At 36.1% G+C, this 22241-nt stretch overlaps 6 protein-coding genes across 7 annotated transcripts; all 6 read left to right on the top strand.

Annotated features, from left to right (window-relative positions):
• Window positions 1-257: 257 nt before the first annotated feature.
• Window positions 258-1970, top strand: LOC131011136 (uncharacterized). Its single transcript, XM_057938916.1, has 4 exons — window positions 258-777; window positions 1066-1168; window positions 1395-1556; window positions 1721-1970. Exons 1-4 carry the CDS (start codon window positions 524-526, stop codon window positions 1886-1888), a joined length of 687 nt encoding a protein of 228 aa, XP_057794899.1. The 5' UTR covers window positions 258-523; the 3' UTR covers window positions 1889-1970.
• An 892-nt stretch (window positions 1971-2862) lies between these two features.
• On the top strand, window positions 2863-5412 carry LOC131011135 (uncharacterized). The gene is made up of 5 exons (XM_057938915.1): window positions 2863-3097; window positions 3901-4515; window positions 4594-4662; window positions 4869-5067; window positions 5158-5412. The coding sequence occupies exons 2-5, from the start codon at window positions 3913-3915 to the stop codon at window positions 5190-5192; spliced, it is 906 nt and encodes a 301-aa protein (XP_057794898.1). The 5' UTR covers window positions 2863-3097; window positions 3901-3912; the 3' UTR covers window positions 5193-5412.
• Window positions 5413-7404: 1992 nt separating this feature from the next.
• Window positions 7405-11280, top strand: LOC131011132 (uncharacterized). 2 transcript variants are annotated; one of them, XM_057938912.1, is made up of 9 exons: window positions 7405-7692; window positions 7935-8060; window positions 8721-8801; window positions 8891-8979; window positions 9103-9177; window positions 10034-10095; window positions 10177-10245; window positions 10365-10544; window positions 10915-11280. In XM_057938912.1, exons 2-9 carry the CDS (start codon window positions 7938-7940, stop codon window positions 10989-10991), a joined length of 756 nt encoding a protein of 251 aa, XP_057794895.1. In that variant the 5' UTR covers window positions 7405-7692; window positions 7935-7937; the 3' UTR covers window positions 10992-11280. The 2 variants fall into 2 exon arrangements, with proteins under 2 accessions (XP_057794895.1, XP_057794896.1); XM_057938913.1 differs by having other exon boundaries at window positions 7679-7812.
• Window positions 11281-11354: 74 nt separating this feature from the next.
• Window positions 11355-14042, top strand: LOC131011133 (transcription initiation factor TFIID subunit 8-like). The gene is made up of 3 exons (XM_057938914.1): window positions 11355-11417; window positions 11553-11579; window positions 12338-14042. Exons 1-3 carry the CDS (start codon window positions 11406-11408, stop codon window positions 12662-12664), a joined length of 366 nt encoding a protein of 121 aa, XP_057794897.1. The 5' UTR covers window positions 11355-11405; the 3' UTR covers window positions 12665-14042.
• A 1607-nt stretch (window positions 14043-15649) lies between these two features.
• LOC131011131 (expansin-A11-like) lies at window positions 15650-18149 on the top strand. The gene is made up of 3 exons (XM_057938911.1): window positions 15650-16803; window positions 16905-17226; window positions 17473-18149. The coding sequence occupies exons 1-3, from the start codon at window positions 16662-16664 to the stop codon at window positions 17777-17779; spliced, it is 771 nt and encodes a 256-aa protein (XP_057794894.1). The 5' UTR covers window positions 15650-16661; the 3' UTR covers window positions 17780-18149.
• A 2480-nt stretch (window positions 18150-20629) lies between these two features.
• LOC131011130 (peroxidase 64-like) lies at window positions 20630-22206 on the top strand. The gene is made up of 4 exons (XM_057938910.1): window positions 20630-20889; window positions 20985-21173; window positions 21271-21433; window positions 21599-22206. Exons 1-4 carry the CDS (start codon window positions 20686-20688, stop codon window positions 21994-21996), a joined length of 954 nt encoding a protein of 317 aa, XP_057794893.1. The 5' UTR covers window positions 20630-20685; the 3' UTR covers window positions 21997-22206.
• Window positions 22207-22241: the final 35 nt, after the last annotated feature.

The following is a 22241-nucleotide window of genomic DNA, read 5'->3' as shown; positions in this document are numbered from 1 at the left end:
AAACGAGGTAGTCAAATTCAATTTCCCATTTTTTTTAAATGGCGCGTGTTTTACACGCGCCAAGATTAACGGTAGAAAAGGGCTACACGATAGAACGTGTAGCCCTCGTGTAACAATGGGCTGCATCGGTTACACGATAGCAGCCTTACACGAGTAAGCCGCTATCGTGTAACCGATGCGGCGAGCATCAAATTAGGGCGTTAGATGAGATTGAGGTATAGTTTAAATGCATATATATTTAGCCTTATGTATGCAAATAATGAAAGATGAAAAACTAAAGTATCTCTTGGAATATAAACATTCTTATGCTGATTCCGCTGCATTTAGACGCAAAGTCGGATAAAAGGCCACAATCCCAAATTTCTTGACTTCCAAACCTAGTATGGATACGGTGCACTAATTTCTGGATAAACACGACACCAAGAAAATGACATCACTTCATCTCTAGCTGCTTCCTTCCCTCTTCACTACATAATACTATTGCTCTCTTCATCTTCCAGCCAAAAAAAGCAACTTTTGAGATATGGATTTCAAGTCAATGTCTCTTGGGTTTGTGACGCTATTGTGTTTGGTGTGGCCAATTGTGAGCCAGTCATCGATGCCGGCGGTGCCGGATGGGTTCTGGTACGGCGAGGCGGCGGCGGAGGAGAAAGTGTTGATAGAGGCGTTTTTCGACCCCGTTTGCCCGGATAGCCGCGATTCATGGCCGCCGCTCAAGCAAGTCGTCGACGAGTTTGCCTCTCGCGTTAGGCTCGTCGTGCACACCTTCCCTTTGCCGTAAGCAATTCTTTTCCAGATTAGTCATGCTGCGATGATGAATTTTTTGTTCGGCTCTAAATTTCACAATTTCAAACGATTGCCTCACTCTGTAAGGTAGTGTAAAATAGTGTGAAGAAATTTTTGGGGATTTTTTTAAATCATGAGAGAGGAGAATTGTTGATAAGTTGTTGCGGGTGAGATTGTGAAACTGGGTTTGCGTTTTGCTGTTAGATACTTGCAGTTTTTGAGTGCATGTTTCGTTCATTTTGTGTGTTTTGGGAATTAATAAATTTGTTTGGGTTGCAGTTACCATGATAATGCATTTGCCACTTCTCGGGCGCTGCATATAACTAATAAGTTGAACACTTCAGCAACATACCATGTTTTGGAGGCGTTTTTCCACCATCAGGTAGATTTTTTTTTTTCCTGTGTGAATTTTTATCGAAATGATGAATCATTGTCTAGTAAAGAAGGAAACTTTAACAGAGGATACTTATTATTCAAGAGCAAATTCATTCACTCGGCTACAGATAAAGTAGTAGCTCCAGCTACTTAGCTGAAGGATTGATATGCTGCATAACGTATTAAGTGCACATTAGATTGAAATTTGCTGAAAGTGGTAGGATGTTGAACAGGAACTATTTTATGGGAAGGCAACATTTAACAAGTCTAAAGCAGTTGTCACGGACCACATAGTGGACTTCACGGCAAAGGCACTTGGATCGTCGTATCATTCTGCAATCAAATCCGGCTTCAACGACACCAACACGGATCATGCTACAAGATATGCTTTCAAGGTAAAACTGGGAGTGCATATTATGTAGCAATGGGTAAAACATCTTGCTATGTATTGATCATGTAAAAACTTGCATACATGGTTTGCACGAACGAAATATATAAAACAGAACACGAGATGAAATAGAGGATTCATATTGATATAAGTTTGTTTGGTGTTTTGCAGTATGGTTGCTTACGAGGCGTTTATGGGACGCCCTTCTTCTTTGTGAATGGGTTTCCGTTGGCTGACGCAGGATCGGCTATCAACTATAAAGGATGGAGAAAACTGTTAGATCCTTTAGTTAGCAAACAGGGTAGATACTTGCAGCAGCAGCTCCTACATTCCTTGTAACTCTATGCTTTCTGAGATGTTGCTTCTTTTGCTCATCTAATAATCTATGCCTCTACAAATATAAAGAGGCTGCTTTCCATTACTTATATTTCCAGAATTGCATTTCAAATATTATTTTGATACATATACACACATACACAGACTGAATAAAATGAGTTGTATTTAATGAAAACTAGCTTATGTAGTACTCCTAAAATACATTTAAATTAGAGTTAAGGTAACATTGTAATAGGATTTATTGCATTAACTTTAAGCCAATCTACAATTATAACACCACTTTTATATTTTGGCAAAATAATATATACTGTTTGATTTGTTTGCAATTAAAGTTATCCCAGCTTTAATCATCCATCAAACTTTTGATTTCAAACAAATTCTTGTCGTTATGTCCATCCACAATGTTAAAGAGTCTTTCTCCACAAATTATTAAGTGAAATAACATTTTGTATTTTTTTTTCTCTAGAATAGTTCACATTACCGATCAATTAGTTGATGAAACTTCACTGCTGCCCAGATATTTTTTCTTTCTATTTTCTGTTTATTTTTTCATTTTCTTTTTTGATTACTTCCTTTGTTTGGCATACATGCGTTTTGTTATTTTTCTGAAAAAATATTTTTTTATGTTAATTTCTATCAATTATGATATGTTTAACAATTAAGTTTATTTCTTTTGATTTACTTTGCTTATTTTTAGTTATGTTTATTGTTTTCTTCTGCTTTTTCTTTTATTTTTTGGTTTCTTTTCATAATTTCTTGTTTATTTTAATCATATTTGATTAATTTTATGAGATAAACATAAACATGTGAATCAATTAATTAATTAAAGTATGAATATTTAATTAATATATGATCATTATTTTAAAAAATATTAATAATACATTGTATTATCTATTCGATTTTGATAAATTCGTAATTACGTACTGAACCAAACTATATTAACTTCAGTTTCGATTATCTATAGAGGATTGGTAAAAGTAATGAATTTGATATAACAATAATGAATTTCATGTTTTGTTCAGTTTAAAGACTACCCAAATCGATCGTTCGATTTTCAGATTACTCGCAGATACAATACATGCAAACAGAAAACGCACACAGCCCTAACACGCACAACACTCTCCGCCGCTGCGCCACTCGTCAGTCCACCCCATCTGCCGCGCCGCCCGCAGCCGCCGCCTGCGCCACCACCTCCTTCGTCCATCGTCCCAGGTTTGATTTTTATGATTGAAATTAGGAATCTAGTACCACGCACGTTATTAGTCAAACAATCCTCCTTTTTTCGGCGAACGAAATAGCGAACCGCTTAACCTATTCAGTATTCGGTTAACCGAAACCCTTAGTCGATTCTTTATCGGTTCCGATAATCCAATGTATTTCGCGTTCAATTAACAGGAAAATTTCTACATATTCGGTAATTATTTTCTCCAATTCAGCAATGAATGAGGAGGCTTTAGGTTCAAAAGATACTTCGATCAATGAGACAATGAGTGAAACTTTTCAGAATTTTTGGTTTGTGGAATCCTGTAACTTTTAGCGCAATTAAAAAAAGATTATAGAATGCCTGATTATTTCAGCGATAATCTTCTTTATATTGGAGAAAGTTGAAAACTTTGAGGTTGTTACGAATTTATGGATTTTGCGGTTTTAGCTCATGTACAGAAATTATAGTTCTTATGAATTTGTTCCCAAATCCTGAAGCAGTGATGGAAATCAACTTTAAAATTCAGACTTGTATGTTTTTTTTTTGGATTACTATTTGGCCCTTTTTCAATCTTTTAAGTTTTACTTTTGCAAGATATTGGTGATGTATAGTGTATTATATATATGTTGTTGGAAGTTGTTGTGGGAGCAGAGTTGCAACATTTTTGGTCTTGTCTTTCATTTATGAACAGATTTGTCGACGATTGATCGCTAAGATGAATGTCTGATTTATTTATTTATTTATTTATTTTTTATTTTTTTATCTAAGTCAGTGGCAGTGCCACAATACTAACTCTTGATCAACAATTCAGATTTGAGTGGCCATGCCGGCGTATGTGACAAAAAAATGTATGTCTAATGTGGAAATAGATGGCTCAACGCGAAAGAAAAGAGTTATTATTGGTGATCAGTTTCAGAATGACCCTGTTGCTTCATCAATTTTATATACTATGAGAGATCCCGTGAAAGGAAGTAATTGTGGTGGGTTGAAACGAATGAAGTTGAATGATGTTGAAGTTGAGCACCTCTTAGAAATGTACGAAGACGAAGATGAGGTAGAGATGAGGCCAAATACGTCTATATCAGTGGGACATCCTCATATGGATGGTGGACATACTGCGCTTAACAAAGAACCTTCTGAACCTGCACATTCTCAGAGGTACAAAGATGTAATGGGTTATTTGTTGAAGCCAGCTAGTAGTTATACCTTACTGTACGAACCACATCTTGTTCCAACATCAAAAACTCCTTACAAAAAGAAGGGGAAATGTAAATCCACACAACAAAATGTCCAGAAAAGTAGTCCACAGAAGACTCCCACCAAAAAAGAAGCACAAATCAGTTCATTCCCAAGAAATGTCAGGACTCTAACAGTCACCGGTATGCTTGATGGGGCACATGTGCAGTATCTTTCTGCATCAAAGGAGGTAATTCTTTGATTAATTATGCCATTTTTTCTTCACATATATACTACGATGCTCATTTCGTGTCCTCGTGCACATTAGAAGGAGCTTCGTGGAGTTATCAAAGGCCCTAGCTATCTTTGTGGGTGCAAGTCTTGTAATTACTCTAAGGTAACTACTCATCCTTCTCCTAATTATTCACCTTAAGGGCATTTACTTTGGGTGATGGCTTGACGTTTACCTAATGTGATACTTCAGATCCTCAATCATATGTATTGTAAATCTAATGTATCGCTCAAAATAAGGAAAGTTAAAGATAGTACATTTATCTTTAATTACCGTTATATGTCCCGTTGTTAAATTGGATCATCTTATAGGAAGTAAATGCTTATGAGTTTGAATCCCACGCGGGTTGCAAAACAAGTCACCCCAACAATCACATACACTTGGAGAATGGCAAGACCCTCCATTTTGTTGTTCAGGAGTTAAAGGAAACCCCTCCAACTATGTTATGTGATGCCATTCAAACTGTCACCGGCCCTTCTCTGAATCGAGAAGCTTTCGATTCTTGGAAAGGTACGATTTCTCGTGGCCTACCCTTTTTGTCGTCTCATGGTTTTTCTATCTCATATTCCTTATTCCGTCTGTTTCATTGTTTTGTATCAGAATCATTTGAAGCTTGTTTGGCGAAAGGGAAATAGCTTGGTAACTAGCTATGACACTATAATTCATATGTAATTGGGAAAACTGTCTTGTGGGAAGGGTCCACTAGATTTTCCATTTCCTTAGCATATAGTATGATTCTTTTTATACGATTTTCCATTTCCTTAGCATATAGTATGATTCTTTTTATACATTTCCAATGATGTTCGTGTAGATATTATGAACTTTGGCAATATTGCTCAATGGAGTTTGTTACAACTGATTTGTGACGTCAGCCTCCCTGCCCCCATTTAGTTTTCGGGTAGCTTTGTGTGGGATAGTCTTGTGTTTTAACTTTTAACGTAACACTCGAAAGATGATGGTACAGTTATCCAAATCTGAACACAATTGAATAACGAGAATGTTACTAATATACTATATCACTAGTTGTGAGTTTGGATCTAAATATAAATATAGCAAATACAAAAGTTAACAATAAGAAAATTATACTCCCTCCGTCCCAAGAATAATGGCATGTTTTCCTTTTTGGGTTGTCCCATATATAATGGCTTGTTTCCTTTTTGAGCTATAATTAACATTTAATTAAAAAATTTAATTGACCCATCAAAACCCTAATCTTCTCTCCCCACTTAATTTTTCACTTATCTCCTCCACCTCCCAACCGTTCTCCCTCCACCATCCTCAACAGCTGTCTCCACCAACCTTGCCGTTCCTTACTGTTTCCCGGCGACGGAGGGCGGCCTCGCCAATCCTCCATTGTTTCTCGACGTCGGAGGGCGGCCTCGCCGCTCCTCCACTGTTTCCCGGCGACGGAGGGCGACCTCGAGGAGCCCACTCCTCCACTGTTTCTCGACGATGGAGGGCGGAATTGCCGCTCCTCCACCACTAACCTCGTCGCTCCTCCACTGTTCTCGGCAAATCGGAGATCGATTCTGCTTGAGGCAATTTGGGGCGGATTCTGCTTGAGAACAGTGAGATCTCCACCCTTTGCATCCTCCGCCTCCGCCTCCGTCTCCACCGCCTCCATCCTCTGCATCCACCGCCTCCGATTTCCTCCGTCTCTGCTTTCGATCTCCTCCGCCTCTCATCTATCTCACCCTCTGCATTTTGGGGTTTTCTTGGTTTTAGGGATTTGGGTTTTCTTTGTGTAGAATTTGGAGAAACGGTGGGAGATGGTTTCGATGGTGGAGGGATTTAGGTGGCGGTGGTGGTGGCCGTTGCCGGAGGAAGGGTTGGGTTTGGGTGTTGGTATTGCAGCAATGGTGATGGTGATGGTGATAGTTTAAGGAACTGGTGGTTTTAGTTTAAGCTTTCTTCATCACATTTCTGTTTTTTGGGGGTGGAGGTAAGGCGGCGGCGGCGGCCGTAATGTAGCAATGGTGATGGTGAGATGCCGCCGGAAGGGGAGAGAGAGTGAGGAGAGATGGGAGTATTGTATTAAAAATATTTAAAACTAATTAACAATAAATTAAACATGTGGTCCCTACAACTTTTCTCCCTAATTCAACACTCCTTAATTCCCGTGCCGAAAAGAAACGGGCCATTAATTGTGGGACGGAGGGAGTAATATTCTTTTCGCCCAACATAATTTCAGAACTTTTCTTTTTGATTCGTCCTTCACCACTAATAATACTCTATTTACTCATACTTTTCACATTTTCACTACTTCCAAATCTTATTTACACTTATTTTTTTTACCTTTTCGTCTTGAAACCCATGTCCCTTCTTCTATGAAATTATTTGGGGATGGAGGAAGTATGTATTTTGATATGAGTCCGATAATATGACACATTGTAGCTATTTTTTATAAATTGTTTTAAAAATAAATAAATAAAATTGCAAAAGAAAAAATCATAATGTATACAAAATAATAAAATTAATAATATTTTGAATAAATATTTAAATATATTAAATTTAAAGCTATTATGACCAAATAGCGTCACTCCTTATATTATAACTTCCGAAATTGCTTAATTAATACCCAACAAAATTATTTGAGCTAAAGCTCTTTTGTATGCAAGATATTTCGTGCTTTTACCAAGAAAACATGGTACTACATGCGTTGATTGTTCATTTATGTCGCAATATGTATCACCGTGTCTCGGATATAGAATTTAATTGCATTTCCTATTCAAATAAGTAAAAATGAATATTAAGAACGATTCTTAAAAGGAAAGAATCATGAAACCGTAACTTTTACTTGGTTCAGAATTAAAATCACAAAGAAAGCGCTGTAGTTATACTAATTTCGATATTGATTTAAAACTGCCAATGTGCAGGTGTAATCTAACGTTGCTTATCCAAACGTGTTGACAAGTTGCAAATTAAATATCTGGATGTTCTTATCCCCAAAATTATAGGAAGAAAACAACAGCCGGTCGGACCGGTGAAGATTAACTAGGTCACATACACGAACCGGACCAATAAATAGCTACGGAGGGCGCAGAAGTTAAGGTTAGGGCCTAACGAAGATACGAAGCCGGAGAAGAGGGCTGGAGCCTATAATCTTATCTTTACTTGCAATTACACAGCACCAACGTAATTCATTTCTTTTTTTTTTCATAATTCACTTTGAATTTTTCATTCTAATCCTAAATTTCCCAGCTCGATTCAGGATTTTCAGATCCGTAGCTCTTCTGTTTTACCAGCAAAACCCTAGTTATTTCCCCCCTTCATTGATTACTAAGATAATTTCACGTGTTTCTGTTTATTGTTTCATTTCTTGTTTATATAATCTATTCGGGGCGTTAATTGTGTTTTTGGTGTTCTGGATTTTCCAGAGCATGGATCGGTACCAGAAAGTGGAGAAGCCGAAGGTCGAGACTCCGATTGATGAGAATGAGATTCGGATTACGAGCCAAGGCAGGATGCGAAGCTACATCACTTACGCCATGACTCTGCTTCAGGTATTTCACTACATATTTGGGTATTTCAAAGCTAATTGTTTGATTTTGCTGGAATTGGCTCACGTGTTAAATAGATTTCTTTATCCTTTGGATCCTCTTTCCGAGTTTGGCGGATGGTATTTTTACGTTCTTGCATTCATTTCGTTGTTTAGGCGCACACTTGATGAGTGGGCTATAATTGCTGTTGATCGTGTTTAATAATTAGCTGTCTGAGAATTCTGATTAAATTTAATGTTAGAAACTATTGTGCAAATAAGTAGAAAGAATTTACTGGATACATATACCATTTTCTTCTCATATGATGCTGAATTTTTCTGAGTATCACCTGATATTTGATCAATTTGTAGTAGTATTCGCCGATATTCTGTATGCTAATTGTTTGCTTGTGCTTTGAATGAGATCTCAGGCCTTCGGAAAATGCTTATTTGATGCATGTTTTCCATCGATACTTGACGTGAACTTGGGACCATTTTTATAGTGTACTTGTTTCATTTTGTACCGTAAGGAGATATGATTTTGTATTTTTGGCGAGATTATGAAATTGACTATACTGCATTCTTCATGTGTATGTTTTGCATGTTTTTATCTTTATAAGCAGTGATTATTACTTTATAATTTGGAGATACTTGTCAGAGAATCTAATTGTTCAATGCCTTGTAGGAGAAAGGTTCAGATGATATAGTGTTTAAAGCTATGGGCAGAGCCATTAACAAAACTGTGACGATTGTGGAGTTGATCAAGGTTTTTTATTGAGTGGTTATTTTTGGTTTGATTCAGAAGTTGATTTTTCTGATGGTTCTCTCAAAATATTGCAATTTTCTTTGATTCAGAGGAGAATTGTTGGTCTTCACCAGATCACTGCAATTCAATCTACTGACATAACTGACACATGGGAACCCCTGGAGGAAGGGCTTCAAATGTAAGGGCAAAACTTAATGGAAAAAAAAAACACTTTTAAAGTTGTGAATTTATACATCTTTTTGCTGAAAGTTTGAAGAACAACTGGATTCCTTACATGTTGTGTGCTCTCTCTCTCTCTCAGTCTGGAAACCACAAGGAAAGTTTCAATGGTCACAATCACACTCTCAAAAAAAGAGCTGGATACGAAAAACATCGGGTGAGTTTATTGATGGTTTCTACTGTTTGTGAATTATGTTGCATTTCTGCAGTCTGTACAGTCTGAAATTATATCATTTAGTCTGTTTGTTTTTCGTCTTACATAATGTAGAATACATGTTGCAACTTTGCATAGTGGAGTTTATTAAGGATGAGTGATATTCAAGTAATGCTGTTTTTGTTTGTGCCCAATGAAAATTACTCTAGGTGTCAAGTCAATATACTTTTCATTAGCTTATTGGGTTGGAACTTGAAATCATTAAATTTTATTCATTATTCCTTAGATATTAGATAGGTGTATCATGAAGAGTAATTTACTACACCCTCCGTCTGTCAAGAGTATACTACTTTGGGTTCGGCACGAGTTTTAATAAAATGGTTGGTGGATGTGTTTTTAGTGGAGAAAGAGTTCCACCATGTATAAATGAGTGGTTATGGTTGAATCGAGCGTGGGGTCATGTAAAAATGAGTGGTTGTAGTTTAAAAGAGAAAATGAGGTCATGTCCAAAAAAGGAAAGTAGTATACTCTTTGTAGACGCCAAATCGGGTAATAGTTGTATACTCTTGGTGGACGGAGGTAGTATGAAATATTTTGGAGACAAGTATTACTTTAGATGTCAAATCAAAATTTTCTTTATTTGGTAAGTCAAGTGCTTATGATTTTTAATTCAATTTCTTTTTTTTGTAAAATTTAATGGGTGGACAATGTGATAGGTAGCAAAAAAACAAAATAAAGATCTAGCTTTATAAAAAACTCAAGCCACGGTTTGGTATAGTTATATCTGATGTTGTCCTGCACACTGTTTGTCTAGTGCGATTATCTTCATCCATGCAACCTGACTGGCCATCATGTTTAGGTACCAACAGCCAATACCAGCAGATCAGGTCAAGGTGTCTACAGATCTAGACTATGATGGAGGTGGTGTCTCATTTGCTAATTCCTGTGATTTCTGAACTACAATGATGTGTTATGTTTTAACTTCTTTTTTTTTTGGTCCAGAGGGATCGCCTCCTACCCGTGGAAGAGGCCGTGGTGGCAGAGGGAGGGGGAGACCTAGATTCCAATCTGGTATACATTTTGTTGAACCCAAGATGTCTGAGCTCCAGGGTTCTGGAAGTTTGCCTACTTCTGTCAATTATTAGGGTAGGTAATGTATCTATATACAATCTGAATTGTTGTTTCTTTAGGTAATGGTTTTGCTTATGCCGAGTATGATGATGGAGGCTATGAAAGGAATCGTGGGTATGCCAGAGGTAGGGGACGAGGTAGAGGCCGCGGTTTCCGTGGCCGTGGAAGGGGAGGCTACAATGGTCCTCAGGGTGATGGTCAGCTTGATGCTGGAGGCTACAATCAAGAAGCACCACGAGGTACTTATTACTGGACTGATGTTTTCTTATAGCAGATAATTGTGAGAACTGTTTAGATATAGGAGGAGGCCTAGTTCTTTCGCAAGCCCAATAAAGTTGAAACAAATACCTTTTTATAGTGGAAAACTGTTATCTTACTGGTATTTGTTCATGCATATAGAAATATGTCATCTAGGAGATATATTAGAGATATGGAGACATCAAATTATTATTAAGTCATTTAGAAAAGAGTTGGTACTTGTCATTCCTCTGTGCTTTGTCTTGTTTTTCTGCTCTGATACCCCATGAATCTGGTTGACAGCTTATAGCTGCTGTGAGAGATATGGGTACTGCAAAATTAACATGGGGAGGTGAATTTGTTGTGGTGCAGGTCGTGGGCGCGGGAGGGGAATTCGTGGAAGGGGTCGTGGGTTCAGAGCTAATGGGCCGGTCCAAGCAGCTGCTTGAGTTGCTTAGGTGTTCAAACTTGGGGTTTATTGTATGAGGACAGTATGTTCTATAAGCTGATATGTGTATCCACCCCATTCTATGTTAGTTTGTTTATTTATTTAATTTTTTCCTCCAATTCTAGTTTTAACTTTAGGGTGTCGTCTCATCTCATGTCATGTGTAATCATTGTAGACTAAGTTGGGCCGCGCTAGCGTGCTGAGCCGTTTTTGTTCTCTGTGCCACGCATTTCATTTGGACATCCATAGTTGTTTAGTATAACGTGATTGGTGAGGACCACATTCTTTTATTTTTATGTTTCATGATAATATGCTACTTGTTCCTTCATGTAAATTTGATGATCAGCATCCTTCACTAATTAAAAGTCAGATGAATGGCCAGACGAATAATTGAAGCGCCACTAAAGTAACAAAAATGCAATTCTTGGTGAGTTTCCTTTCTTCTTCTTCTTCATCATTTTCTTGGTTCCATTTCTGGTTAAAGCCACGACATCTCTACACAACTACATCAGCACTTTTCTTAAATGCAATTATCTACCGTATGGCCATGATTTTCTTGTAGGAAACCCAACTGGAAGATTTTCCAACGGTAAAGTTCCATTACACCTTTCTGGTATTCAAAATTAAATCACTATTTTTTGCAAGTGTTTGCATGAAAATATACAATTTTTTCTTTTACTTTTGAGTTTTATTTTTCGCTCATATATAATGAAATTAGCGTATTTTTTGATTTTTCACACCGACAAGTAAAAAATTTAATTTATTAGTTTTGTTTTACACAATTTATGCTATATTTAAGCATTGTCTAGTTCTTTCAAGTTTTCAAGTGTTTCATATTCGAGCATTGCCTAGTTCTTTCACTATTTAAATATGTTTGGTACGGTATATATGTTTTAGATAGGTTTGGGTGATTGAACGATATTAATCGATCTCATCATTTTTAGTTTATCGTCATATGTTCTTCCGTGACCAACAATTTAATTTTAGATGACTGAATCTATCCAAATATAATAGGGTTAATTGTTGCAAAAATCATATACTTTTTTGATTTTTGGTTTTTTCCCATGACAAAAAAATCTGAATTGAAATACATCAATTGAAAAATTAATTGCAATTTTCCCCACGTCCACTTTTCGGCGAGCTCCGGTGTAGCTCCGATTAAACGTGGCATAATTCATTCCATCTGTCAAAAACGTGGCAGCCACATAAACATTAATTTCCACCTCACCTTTTACCCAATTTTATCCTAAATCAACAAAAACCCTATATTTCACAATCCAAAATCGTAAAACCCTAAATTTGAAATATGTAAACAAACTTGTTTTTTTTCTGGTGGCGGTAGCACAGATCTGTCAATCGATATGCTACAAAGGAGCTGAGAGATCGGCGCTCGAATCCCTAACCGACATCGCCACCAGATATTTGAAAGCAGTAGCCAAATTGAGCGCGGAATCCGCCAATTCGAGCGGGCGCACCGAATCAAACCTCTTCGACATCGTCGCCGCGATCGAAGACTTGACATCGGTGCAAGGCTTCGACGGCGTGCGGAGAGTGAGGTCGCAATCGTTGTGGAGGTCAGCCGTGATTAGGGATTCAATGTCAAGTACACGGACCAAACTCCATTTGCTCAGTCGTTGCCGCCGAGGAGTTGCTCCGATAAAGAGATATTGTTGAAAGACAGGGATAACAGCGGGTGGTACAATGAGGGGAGATTGAAGCATGTGCCGCGGTGGTGGAGCGGGGCAGTGGGGCGGAGGAGAGGGAAGGGGAAGTGAAGTGGGAGGAGAGTATGGAAAGAGAGGGTTTTTGTTGATTTAGGATAAAATTGGGTAAGAGGAAAGGTGGAAATTAATGTTTATGTGGCTGCCACGTTTTTGACAGATGGAATGAATTATGCTACGTTTAATCGGAGCTACACCGGAGCTTGCCGAAAAGTGGACGCGGGGGAAAATTGCAATTTTCCAATTGATGTATTTCAGTTCAGATTTTTTTTGTCATGGTAAAAAACCAAAAATCGAAAAAGTATATGGTTTTTGCGACAATTAACCCAATATAATATGTGAAATTATTTTTGTAGTTTCTAATTATAAATTATAAACATATAATAACTATCCGTCAAATTTAGACTAATATTTTCATAACAAGTTGGGCGGTTTATTCTCCATTAATACAACACTTCATCGTTCTAACTCCCACATAGTTATCATGTGTTAGCTGTAAACTATACATATATCTCTTAAAGTTTCCTACCAAATTATTCTTTGAACAGTTATATATGCAACATTTTAAATTCATCTAAATCTGAAATGCATTGATCGATTATATATGTGTACGTATGTATATATACCTGTACGACTTTGATAACGTCAATTGCTAACTTTTAACCTAAATAATTCATGAATCATGATATTCCAATGATTGGCTTCTACATCCAATTTTCTATGACATTAGTTAATGATGAATTCTAACTTATTGGGACGGTTGATTTATAGGCCAATTATTTTGAATTCTTCCTTAATTTTGTTTCTTTGTTAAAGTCATAATGATCATATATAATTAATAGATTCTCCCATGGCCTTCGCTTAAAAGCTGCTATCTGCACATGGCAATGATCATCAAAAATGGCGTACGAATTGTACATGTCATTTAGTACAATTTCCTTCTGTTCTACGCGTCGACAAAATTAATTACAAGTGGGAAATTATATAAAATTGTCACCTATATTAGTCAATCTTAATTGCCAATTATTAATTTGGAGGTGAAGCAGATTTTCAATTCAATATATGTGAACATCTTGAAAGCAGGCGCTTCATCCGGCATAATTGTTATGACTTAAGAGGTGACTATACAAATAAAAAAACATGCAAAGTATGTATTATTAGTTTCTAGATGATTTACATGCATTATGAATACTCCATCCGTCCCATGAAGCAAGACCTAGTTCTTTTTGGCACGTGAATTAAGAAATTGATATTTTGTGTGTTAATTGTGGTAGGTGAAAAAGTGAAAAGGTGAATAAAGGATAATTTTTTTTGCTATTTCTAGAAACTGATCTTATTTCGTGGGAAAGACAAAAAATGAAACTTGGTCTTGCTTCATGGGACGGAGGGAGTACTTTATAAATTAATAAAAAATATGCAAAGAGTATTAGTAGTTTCAAAATGATTTACTTCATGTTGATAATTCAATTTATACAAAATCTCCTGTACACCCGGATGTACCGTACATCCGATTGACCGTACTCAAATCCTGATCCGCATACTAATTCAAACTGCATCCTGACCCAAATCGTGTAAATGACACTATTCAGTGACACTGCTTATAATTGACACTATTCAATAATATAAAAGACACTGTAACATTTTAAAATGTTATAGTGTCATTTTCAATTTTATAGTGTTATTTAAAATATTATAGTGTCATTTACAATCTTATAGTGTCAATTACAAAAAGTGTCATTTGTATTTATGAATAGTGTCAATTATATACAGCGTCATTTATAATGTTATAGTATCATTTGTATAACAGAATGATATCAATTACAGACAGTGTCATTTGTATAACTGAATATTACTCCCTCCGTCCCAATATTGTTGGCCACATTTCCTTTTTGGTTTGTCCCACTATTGTTGGCCACTTTCTAAAAAGGCCAAAATTACTCACTAATTTTGGTGGGCCACACTCAATTAAAACATAACACTCAATTTCTTAATCTCCGTGCCGAAAAGAATGTGGCCAACAATAGCGGGACGGAGGGAGTATCATTTACACGATTTGAGTTAGGATAGGGGTTAGGATCTGGGTACAGGTCAATCCGAATGTACAGTACACCCGGGTGTACCCAAGACCACCTCTTCAATTTATCGCGGTTTTTGTAGTTTATTGGTCTTCTTTATGTTTATAAGAATGAGTGTTGGAGTTTGATTATCTATTTTCCTTAGTCGACAAGAAACAATAATAATGGGTTAATTATAAATTAATGTACAAATTTTTACTCATTTTGTTATTTCAAATCTTTGAAACATTTTAATAATGTCACTACCTTTCATTATATTGCAAAATCAACTCCTCTAAAATTTTCTCATCATTGAAAAGTTGACGTGATTTCTAATCTACTATCAACCGGTCTTTAATATTTTATTCATTAAAAAAAATAAAAACCAAACATTTCAATTTTTTAATTTGGGGATATCACCGTCACTCATTATATATGCAGTTTCAAGTGTATGTATTTGTATGTGTGAGAGAGAGATATTATATCGTATTATAACTTTATGATAATTTAGTGTAGTTGAATTGAATAAATATAGAAAAAGTATTAAGAAATAAAAATAAAAATAATAAGAGTATGATGAAATGAAAATTATTGAAATAGAGAAGAAGAAGCATTAAGGTGTCTCCAATGGTAGGTGCAAATGTTGGGTTAAATTAAAGTTGCAAGTTAGGAATTAACTTTCAAAAATGAAAGATAACTTCTTTCCATAATTTTGGGGCTCACTGCAATTTTTTTTTTCTTCTTCTTCTTCTTCAAAAATGAAAGATAACTTCTTTCCATAATTTTTTGGTTTCTTCTCTCGATTTAAAGATGGCCGAAAACTCAAAACTCGCAAAATTATAATTCTAGCCATTCAAGCTCCCAAAAATCACAACCTCCTTTTTTTTTTAATAAATCCTTTGACTTAAATATGTATTTATATTTTAAAATATGCATTTTATTTAAAATAATTGACAACTCCGTTCACAAATGATAGTAATTATGAACGTTTGTTAATTTATTCAAGTAACAACAACGATAAATTGTTTCGTATCGAACATCTTAAGAAACAATTGACTTATTGAACTCAAGCATCGAAATAGTTAATTTTTAAGTGCGATAAACTTAAGCATCAACTTAATCTAAATTCAACGACTTGATAGAAGTCTATAGCTTCCCAAACAATTATTAGGTTTCAAGTCAAACCAAAAAGTAAGAACAAACTTAACCTTGATAAATAACATGACGGATCATCAATCAATCATATTACTATAGTTGTACTTATCAATTTTAAGGTGAATGAAATGATTCGAGCTTAAATTACAAGAGACATGCAGCAATATTAATGGCAACAGCAGAACTGAACCCACATAATTTATTCCATTAGGCAGAGAAAATAAACAACACTAATCAATGTTAATGTCAATGACATGTGCATAACACATGAGAATCATGATGGTGGTAAACTTAATATGGTCAAAACAAGGCACATGACATGACATGCCATACTACTCATATTAGGTGAAACTCATTTTTGCTAAATAAATATACAAGCCATTGAAAATTTGAAATTATAATGGTGGATATGATTTTCTTCGTATGGAAACCACCATCGCCTTTAAAGAATGTGAGAAATGAATAATAATTTGGAATGGTGATGAAAATTCGATGCATTCACGGCTCCTCTGTTGGGAGATCCATGTGGGAGGAGAACGTGGGAAATTATTGAATAAGATTCAAAGATAATCAAATTTATAAAATATTGAGCTTTCATGGCTACTTGCAGCTCTGTCACATGTGATGTTGTTTTTTCAGCCACCTATATAATTCCCTCTAAATCTTGTGATTCTCAGCAGTAAGATATCACGATCTGTTTTTCTCATTTGTCTGTATCTTTATTCGATCGAGTTTGGAAGCATGGAGAGAAATGGAGTTTCGATGCTAGTGTTTGCAGTTGGATTGTGTAGCTTATTCATGAATGCCAGTGCCCTCACAGCTTCTAGATGGTATAAGGCTTATGCAACCTTCTATGGAGGCAGTGATGCTTCTGGAACAATGGGTATGCCTTATTTTTAACAAATAATGTATGAAACTAATTAATTTATCCTAGTTGTTTGTTTTGTTCTTGAAATTAATTAATAAATATTTTGGGTGGTGTAGGAGGTGCTTGTGGATATGGGAACTTGATTGCAAGTGGATATGGGAGTAGAAGTGCAGCATTGAGCACAGCATTGTTCAATGATGGGGCAGCATGTGGGCAGTGCTTCAAGATTATCTGTGATTTCCAAACCAACCCTCAATATTGCAAGAAGGGTGTCTCCGTCACCATCACCGCCACCAACTTCTGCCCTCCCAACTACGCCCTTCCCAGCAACAACGGCGGCTGGTGCAACCCTCCCCGCCAGCATTTCGACATGGCTCAGCCCGCCTGGGAGAAGATTGGCATCTACAGAGGCGGCATCATCCCCGTCATCTACCAAAGGTATATATATATCTATGTTTTTTTTCCCTTTATTAAAGAGAATTAATAATGGTTCCATATTTTTTCCTTTGATGACTCGAACCTATAACTTATTGGTTAGAGGAGAAGCATCTTATTAATTGTAGAGGGAATATACTTTTTTTGATTGATAAGATACATTTTTATCACAAATGAGGAATGCTCATTGTGGTGGGAAGTCGGGGGACAATAGATGAAAAATACACATGACGTGTATTGATGATGCAGGGTTCCGTGCAAGAAGCACGGCGGAGTGCGATTCACGATGAACGGGAGAGACTACTTCGAGCTAGTGATGATCAGCAACGTGGGGAACGCTGGATCAATCCAATCGGTCCAAATCAAGGGATCGAAGACAAATTGGATGAGCATGTCAAGAAATTGGGGTGCTAATTGGCAATCAAACTCGTTTCTCAATGGCCAATCTATATCCTTCCAGCTCACAACTAGTGATGGCATAACCAAGCAATTCCTCAACGTTGTCCCATCTAACTGGGCCTTCGGCCAAACATATTCCAGCCCGACCCAGTTTTAAGGCCCAACGGGCCTTGCGATTCTGGCTGGTTTCGGGCTCAAAGGCCGCGGCGTGCTTTTCTATTTTATGCTGAAAGCAGCCCGCCGGAATATAATTAATTCATCCACTAGTTTTAATTCTTGCACCCCAATAAGAGATTTCATTTTCACACTGTAATTTACACCTTCATTTCCGTCTTTGTCCTTTTTTCACAAAGATTATCCTTTCTTTTCATTTTTATTTTCAATTACACATTGGATGATATAGAAAGTGAAATAAGAAGTTGGCTCGACAATGCAGCTTCATAATGTAATTATAATTTGATATATATTGTGATTGTTTGGGAGTTGGGACTTTTTTTAATTTTAATTTCATGTCTAGTTATTGCCTACATTGGCTGATTGATCTCGAATAATCATAACTCTGATTAATATACGTACACGATCACTCACACTAGAAATTTTTATTTGATCCTTCAAATATTAACAGTTAGTAAAGATTCTAAAATAAAAATATAGAAATGGGTATTGAGGCGGGAAATCTTACTTTGTATTTTTAAATGTAACTTTGCTTTTACAGATGTACTCATAATCTTACAGTATATCGAATCCTCATATTTCTCCCCTCAAAAATCAAATCGTATTACGAAATACCCAAAACCATTAAACCATTAAAACAAGCGTAAGCTTAAAAGTGGAAAAACAGAAGAACATATAATTTTTTTTCTAGGCTATGGGATTACAGTCCACAGCAAAATTAGGGCAATTGGAAAACTGTGTAACTTCACGGTGGGCAGAGCTTGCTCAGCCTAATTGAAATACTATGATGTAGTAATGATGAACCAGGCCAACAAACATATATGCTACTAAACCATGTTAATCAATAATCACAAATAATTTAATCTAGTGAGTAGAATTATCAAATTAGGCCCTAAAAATGAGCCACCCCCATAAAAATTAAATAAGCGATTGGACATACTTGTAGACCCAAGAAAATTGAGTCGACCCAATTCAAAATTTAATTGTCCCAATGCAGAAAATATTCATCCCAACAGAAGGCTATTTTTTTTTTTACAAGATTATTTAATAGGTAAAATTCTAGTGTAAAAATATGTAGGTCAATATCTAATGCAATGTAAAGTGATTATCTAAAAAAAAGTCGAGTCAAATAGGACAATTCAAAAAGAAATAGTATATGTCAAGTCAAATGGAACAAAAAGAATAATGTTTATGCTAGTTGACTAGTTTGAAACAACTCACATTCTCAGCGATGTACCTGATCCAACTCGACTAAAAAAAATCCGATAACCCAATGGGCTCGAGCCTTCCAACCTGATCATGACTTTGACATTTCTATTACTATGGTTTAAGTATTTCTCAATATTTACACCCCATATAGCTCACATATTGTTGCACAGTAACGTAGTTAATTATATCTAATGTATATATACAATTGAACAGGAACAACCAATTCATTTCTTAATAAATAAAAATTTAAAATAAAATTGTACATATCCAAATATCATGAACTCTCCGGCGTTCATTAATTTGAATCCAAATATCCAAATTATAAGATTTTCAACTCTTTGATTCTTTGATGCATGCTACATTACATAGGGCCCCTTTCTTTTATTCATTTATTATTTTTGCTCGCAGACAAATCCCATTCCCATCGAGAAACTTTATTTGTTCGACTACTATCAACTAGAGATTTCCTTTTCTACTAATTGTTTTTTATTACGAGTAATCCATGATGACTACGTAGGGACTCAAATGGGATTGGCAGGTGGTTAAAATATCGTCAAACCTAAATGAAATGGTTGTAATTACCTATGTCTTTTTCCCCTCACTCTCTTATAAAACATCGAACAAACATTTAAAATATACATCATGGATATTAGTTATTTATGAGAAGAAATGAGGTTGCTCCTTTTTTTTTCTTTCTGAAAACGAATTATGAATATACCTAACGCACGTTACTATTACACTAAAATTACATACCACCAACTTTAATTATGTATTAATAAGTCCTGTCGTCCGTGGGCAAAATGACTTTTCCCTATCATTGTTGTGGAATTATTTGGTAGGTGATATATGATAATATAGTACTGGTTTGAAAATGGTGAACGTCAGTGGTAAATTATTTGCCCCACTTACACTTGTACTTTAGTAGTTACAGTTAGTGGTAAATTCTCTCCAAAATTCAGTCACTTAATTCTTCTTGTGATTTCATTTCATTCAGCTAGTCTAACTCCAACCGTTTGGACTATTTTGGTATAGTTTATGCACAAAAATAATGTACTTTTTGCACTAAAAGTGTTTTCAGCTCTAACTGTTTCTACTAAATATCACACTAAAAGAGATTTTTCGAAAATATTACATCAATATTATTTCTAACTTTAACCAGTGGATCAACCAAAATCATAAGACCCATTAGTGCAAGTGAAGTGAATATACTAGAGCCGCACTATTCTCGTGCACTAAATAATGACCATGTAGGACTTGAGATTATATATATATATATACATTAGATGCTAATTTAATTATCTTGCTGGATATATCTTATATACTTAAGCCTTTTAACTCTTCATATCAAAAGGAGGCATTGTCTTTCAAGGGTAATATTTTCATTTAGCAAACCTAATGATATTTAAAAAATAAACCTAATGGACTAAAGTCAACATAATAATTGGAACCATATGGTCATTCTTAGCACTTTCTATACCAAAATTTAAAGGAATGATTATAGCAAACAACTCAATTAATGTGGTACTAGCTCAACAAACATACGGAAAAGGAATAGGGGTAGGGGTAGGGGTGCGTGGGAGTGGGAGTGGGGGGCTCAGCCTACAAATACCACTTACAAACCCCCTAATTATTCCTCACCAAGTCAACTCACATACAAATTAACCTAATCAATCCACAACCATGGCAGCCACACTTGTTCCTTTACTTAGTGTTATTTTCTCTTTGTTTATCCAGAATTCAAATGCATTAAGTGCTAATTACTATCTTCAAACATGCCCCCAGGCTGAGTCAATCATCACCAAAGCTGTGAGGAGGGCCATAATCAATGACAAAACAGCTCCAGCAGCTCTACTCAGAATGCACTTCCATGACTGCTTCGTTACAGTATTTTTTTTTTCCGTCTATATATACAGTTAATTTGCTCTAAGCTTTAATTGTCTTGAAATATTTAATATTAATATATGATATATATTTTGAAGGGGTGTGATGGTTCGGTGCTGCTGGATTCTAAGGGAAAGAAGAAAGCAGAAAAAGATGGACCTCCAAACATTTCATTACATGCATATTATGTGATTGATAATGCCAAGAGGGATCTGGAGAAGATGTGCCCTGGTGTTGTCTCATGTGCTGACATTTTGGCTGTTGCTGCTAGGGATGCTGTTGCACTTGTAATCCTCTACTATAAATAAATTACTTATATGCATGTCTTCAATTTATTTAATTAACTAATTTGACTATTTCTTAATTTTGCATGTCATAATTAAGTCTGGAGGTCCAACCTGGGATGTGCCTAAAGGGAGGAAAGATGGAAGAGTTTCAAGAGCAAATGATTCATTGCAATTACCATTTCCCACTTTCAACATTTCTCAATTACAGCAAAGCTTCTCACAGAGAGGCCTCTCCTTGGATGATTTAGTGGCACTCTCAGGTACTTACAATGGGCCTAACATCAAGATGCAAACCACTATCATCCATTCCTTCAGCTTATATTAGAGTTATGACATCATTAAGTAATTAACCACAGGGGACTAGGGTGGGCCTCAGCCCACTCAGCTCCAAAAATGTTGTGCCTAACCATGTTACACGCATGCAGGTGGGCACACACTTGGTTTCTCCCATTGTTCATCCTTCCAGAACAGAATTCACAAGTTCAGCAATGTGAGCGACGTGGACCCATCGATGAACCCATCGTTTGCAGCCAGTCTGAGGCAGATTTGCCCCATGCACAACAAGGTGAAGAATGCTGGGGCCAATCTGGACTTTTCTCCAACTGCATTTGACAATACTTATTACAAGTTGCTGCTTAAAGGGAAGAGCCTTTTTTCCTCCGACCAGGCTCTTGTTGCTACTTCCAGGACAAAGGCATTAGTCGCCAAATTCGCCACCTATGAGAAGGACTTCTTTCATGCCTTCGCCAAGTCTATGATCAAGATGAGCAGCATTAACGGTGCTGGAACTGAGATCAGATTCAACTGTAGATCTCTTAATTAATTTAATTAGGTGATTTGCTGTTTGCGGCCAACCACCATACATATTTGATTGTTATTTGTGTCTTTTAGAAGCAAAATTTGTTGTTTCTCTTTTTTAGAAAGAGAAAAGAAAAATGTAGTAAAATTCAGAGTGGAAAAGTGTGATCTCTGTTTACATTTTGCGGATTGTATTTGTAACTTCATTAAATTGTGATTGTTGTTCTCCATTTCACCTTTTTGGTAATTTGAAATGTTAAGACTCTTTGC

The sequence above is a fragment of the Salvia miltiorrhiza genome, chromosome 2 (genome assembly GCF_028751815.1).
Source record: "Salvia miltiorrhiza cultivar Shanhuang (shh) chromosome 2, IMPLAD_Smil_shh, whole genome shotgun sequence".
Taxonomy (NCBI): Eukaryota; Viridiplantae; Streptophyta; class Magnoliopsida; order Lamiales; family Lamiaceae; genus Salvia; species Salvia miltiorrhiza.
Note: the sequence above shows the minus strand (reverse complement) of the source record. Positions and strands in the feature narration are given on the sequence as shown.